This window comes from Nymphaea colorata, chromosome 3 (assembly GCF_008831285.2).
Source record: "Nymphaea colorata isolate Beijing-Zhang1983 chromosome 3, ASM883128v2, whole genome shotgun sequence".
NCBI classification, from domain to species: Eukaryota; Viridiplantae; Streptophyta; class Magnoliopsida; order Nymphaeales; family Nymphaeaceae; genus Nymphaea; species Nymphaea colorata.
Window position 1 is genome coordinate 13,976,952 of NC_045140.1, and position 4,785 is coordinate 13,981,736.

Sequence of the window (4,785 nt, forward strand, 5' to 3'; positions counted from 1 at the left end):
AAATCACTAACTTGAATAAAAGAGGCTTTTCATAATAATAAAAAAAAAACATTTAAACTCAAACTGGTTTTGAGTTCACAAGATATCTCCCGTCAAATCAGCACTAAAATCATATCCATATCCATAAGGTTACATAGTAAAAAAAAACACATGGATAATCTATTGTAAAAAGTTTGTTGTCGTCCTTCGTCCACGTAGCTAGAGAGACAGAGAGATAAAAACTAGGCCCATCATTTTTTTGTTAAAAAAAATATTTTAAATAAAATATAAACATTCTAATATATTTATAAAAAGTATTTTGACACAAAACATTCTTTATTTAAGTTGGTTTTATGAAACATATGAATTTTGTACTATCAAAATGTTGATGCTATAAGAGCCATTCATTTTTCTTGGTACAAAAACACCATTAAACTAAAAAAATGATTAGTTTTCCATCAACCTATACTTAGATCATATCAATAAGAGTAGATGGCAAGAAAAACACTTTAATCATCACATTTAAAGGATCTAGTTTTTATACCAATCTCCACACACACACACACGCATATATATAGTCATCACATTTAAAGGATCTAGTTTTTATGTACCAATCTTCACACACACACATAAATTATAAATTAATTATGCACATTGAATCAGCTTGCTTCATAGCATGACGTATAGAATTGTATTTCAAAAAAAAAAAAAAAAAAGACAATTGAAAATTTTAAAATGTGAGCATTAGAAAAAGATGTTCCCTACCTTTGGAATATTAAGAAAACCCCGATTAACACAACCAAATGAAGTGTACGCCTGTCAATGTCAATACCTCTTTCACCTCATTTCTACAGACCCAACTCTTAATGGGATGTCAAGAGTCTCCCATTCATCATAAATTGACTCATTTTCGGATCCAAGTTTAGGTATCCGATTGACTTTTATCTGTCGACTCGACAACCCTAACTGGATCAATCTGGAGTCGAGCTTTGGTATTTCGGACAGTGAATCAATTCTAACACGAGCCGATCCAGTCCGTACTCAGTCTATCTGCGAGCCGCAATGCATCTTCGTGGATAATGTCCTGTTTTACTTCAATATTTAATTAAATTAAAAAAATAATTTTCTTCTAAGCTCTAACTTTTAATCATAATTTCAACAACAGTTTAACATATAAGATTTTCTCTTCACACATACTACTTTTTTGTTTATCATGGAAGTGGAGTGCCATAATAATTTACTCTAATAAACACATAGTGGTATGCTAATTTAGCTTGAACTTACAAAAAAATGGTATAGTTTGCTAAAATTTGTGACTTAAAATAAAATGTACCTTTAAATATTTTATGGGCATTAATTTTTAGGAAGCCAAAGTTGGCATACTTCTTTCTTGAGGAGGTGGAGATGGACTTGCAAGGCTTTAGTGTTGTCCCGTCAGAGTTTAATATTAGTTTATTCACCTTTTTTTGTTAGCTTTTATTGAAATTTGATGTTGAAACATTGATTGAGACTTATTAATAAAAAAAAAGGTAATAATAATATCGTCACTTGACATATAACCTCTTCTAGAATTGGTACAATTGATTTTCTTGTGATGGGAGGTAATATTAATACTTAATTTAAAGCGGGCAGTTGAGAGTTAATTAAACCGAAGCATGCAGTTAAAAAGAATACATAAAACAGGTACCTGTTTCTAGAAATTACTAAAAAATATTAGGTACAAAATAAAGAGCGGAGAAGGAATGTGCTTGAGTGGGACCCATACGAGAAAAGTGGGAAAGGAAGGACCGGCCCGGCTGGCGCGAGGCGATGTGGCGACGGCGGAGCCGCTCTCGCTCAAGATCCAGAGAGAGAGAGAGAGAGAGAGGGGAAGACTTCTGCGACAAGCTGGTCAAGAGGAAGGGGAAGAAGAGGCGGACGGAGGGTAGACAGGAGGCGACTACTCTGCGACGTTTCAGCCAAGGAAGGGAGCTTGGAGAGTCCGAGAGTTGGGGTTTCTTTCTGCAGATTTCGTGGGGATAGGGTTTGGTGGGGGATACGGCTGGTCGATCCATTTCTGTGGAAGAAAGAAGGGGAAGAAGGGGAGGAGAAGCCATGGCGGCCGTGGAGGGGGACGAGAGGGTGATAGCCACGGCACAGCAGATCGTGAAGAGCCTTGGGACGACGAAGAACGCGACGAAGGACATTATCATGATACTGTCTAGCTTCGACAACCGGCTGTCCACTATGACTGACCTCCTCGCCAGCAGCGGCGCCGGCGAGATGGAGGAGCGGCTGGACGCGGCCGAGGCCAAGGTCATGCAGTGGGATCTGAACTTGGAGACGGGACGTCAGTGCTTCCTCTGGGACGATTTCCCCGACGAGGCGAGGGATTTCTTAAGCGCCGTCGACGAGGTGAGTGGTTTGACGGAGAGCTTGGGGAAGCTGTCGCTTGCGAGCGAGGAGGAGCGCGACCTCCTCGACCGAGCGCAGTCCGTGCTCCAGGTGGCCATGGACAGACTCGAGGACGAGTTCCGGCACGTTTTGATCCGTAAAACTGTGCCGCTCGATGCCGATCGGCTCAGCGGAAGCACCTCCATTCGACGGGATGATGAGGGCGGGTCCGAGTACTCTGGGGGAGGCGGCGACCACGACTGCGGCGGCAGCGAGGAGATAGATGCGGCCGATCGGAGCGAGTACGCCTGTGACGAGGGGCCGCTGTCTTTAGAGTTGATCAGGCCGGAAGCAATTCCCGGTCTGAGGGATATCGCCCACCGGATGGTCAATTCAGGCTATGCCGGCGAGTGCTGCCAGGTCTACAGCAGCATCCGACGGGACGTTCTCGAGGAGTGCCTCTCTATCCTCGGCGTCGACAAGCTCAGCATCGACGACGTGCAGAAAATGGAATGGAACCCCCTTGACGGAAAAATTCGGCGGTGGATCCAGGCCATGAAAATCACTGTTGGCGACATCTTTTCCGGTGAGCACCGCCTGTGCGAGCAGATCTTTGGAGAGCTCGGCGGGGATGTTCGGGAGGTTTGCTTCGTGGAGACGGCGAAGAGCGCGGTGCTGCAGCTTCTTAACTTCGGCGAGGCTGTCGCGATTGGGCGCAGGTCGCCCGAGAAGTTATCGCGGATTCTGGACATGTATGACGCTCTCGCAGAGGCCCTTCCAGACCTACAGTTCCTATTTTCCGGCGAGGCCGGGGAAGCGTTGGTCGAAGAGGCCATGAGCTTGCTGGTGAGCCTAGGGGATGCGGCCAAAGGGACGTTTGCGGAATTCGAGAACGCGATCCGGAGGGAGGCATCGAGGACGCCTATCCAGGGAGGGGCGATACACCCGCTGGTACGGTACGTCATGAATTATCTAAAATTGCTGGTCGACTACAGCGACACTCTGAATGTGTTGATGGAGGATGACACCATCAACGTTCCAGAGGAGGACGAGGAGATCAGGTACTTGGGGAGTAATTCACCAATGGCGAGGAGGCTGTTCTCGTTGACCTCTTTGTTGGAGGCTAACGTGGTCGAGAAATCGAAACTTTACAAGGACAAGGCGATGCAGTTTGTCTTCTTGATGAACAATCTACTGTACATTGTGCAGAGAGTGAAGGATTCGGAGCTCAGTGGGCTCCTTGGTGACCGCTGGGTGAAGAAACGCAGGGGACAGGTCCGGCAGTACGCCACTGGCTACCTCCGCGCATCGTGGAATAAGGTGTTGTTGTGTTTGAAAGATGAAGGAATCGGAAGTGGTTTAGGGGGCTCGTCTTCGGGTGGTGCTGTCTCTAAAGTTGCTCTGAAGGAGCGATTCAAGAATTTCAATTTGGGGTTTGAAGAGATTTACAGGAATCAGACAGCTTGGAATGTGCCTGATCCGCAGCTCAGCGAGGAGCTCCGGATTTCGATCTCAGAGAAGGTTATTCCAGCATACCGATCTTTTATGGGGCGGTTTAGGAGTCACTTGGAGAGCTCGAGGCACGCAGATAAATATATAAAATATACACCAGAAGATTTGGAGAACTATCTGCTGGATTTGTTCGAAGGGGTGCCTGCAACTTTGAGCCATCCACGAAGGAAGAGTTCGTGATGGATAAGGAGCCAGTTGTCGTTAACTAGCAAATCTTATCCCTTTTGAGCTTTCGCGCTCAAGATTACGAGGGGTATGCTCGTTGAATCCGCCCAAGGATCTTCGTTTTTATTATTATAGATTGCGCACCCGATGTGGTAACTCTTTTTACTGCTTGTCTTTAGGTTTGCACCGTTAATTATGACCTCATGATTTCTAGGTGCTTGTTGCTGTACGGTCTTAGGAGTGTACATATTTCACTAGTTCATTCGGCTGTATATCCTATGTCGGTCTTTTGGGTTTCAATGATCCGCGTGTTTTCACGTGGAACCTGATGTGAACTTGACAACCCATTTTTTGTGCCGCTATGTATATTTGGTTATTCAATTAAGATGCCTCAGTTCCTTCATCGTAAGGAACATGTGTCACCAATATGCTTGTTGTTTCTTTCAGGGCTGCTCGTGGGCATGTTTAATTGGTTGAGATTGATCATTTGATTAGTGTTACTGGTCCTATTCGTTTCTGCGAGGGTGCAGTTTTAGTTTTCCTTTTCTTTCTTTTATCTGTGGGAACACGAAGCTTTCAGGAAAAGAGTCTTGTATACGACTTGTTCAGTCCATCGTTCTGCTGGGTAACTGATCCAGGGTTAGAAGGTTGCTTCAAGAGTTCATTGTTCAAGGATAAATTTGAACCCAGTTGATTGTGCTGGTTCGATGTCCTACTTTTGCTCTTGTGTTCTTATGTTAGGTTCTAATTCCACAA

The 4,785-nt window shown here is 44.7% G+C and overlaps 1 protein-coding gene across 1 annotated transcript; it reads left to right on the top strand.

Moving 5' to 3' along the window:
• Nucleotides 1–1,739: 1,739 nt before the first annotated feature.
• On the top strand, nucleotides 1,740–4,455 carry LOC116251100 (exocyst complex component EXO70B1-like). The gene has a single exon (XM_031625175.2). The coding sequence runs from the start codon at nucleotides 2,074–2,076 to the stop codon at nucleotides 4,042–4,044; it is 1,971 nt and encodes a 656-aa protein (XP_031481035.1). The 5' UTR covers nucleotides 1,740–2,073; the 3' UTR covers nucleotides 4,045–4,455.
• The last annotated feature ends 330 nt before the right edge of the window (nucleotides 4,456–4,785 follow it).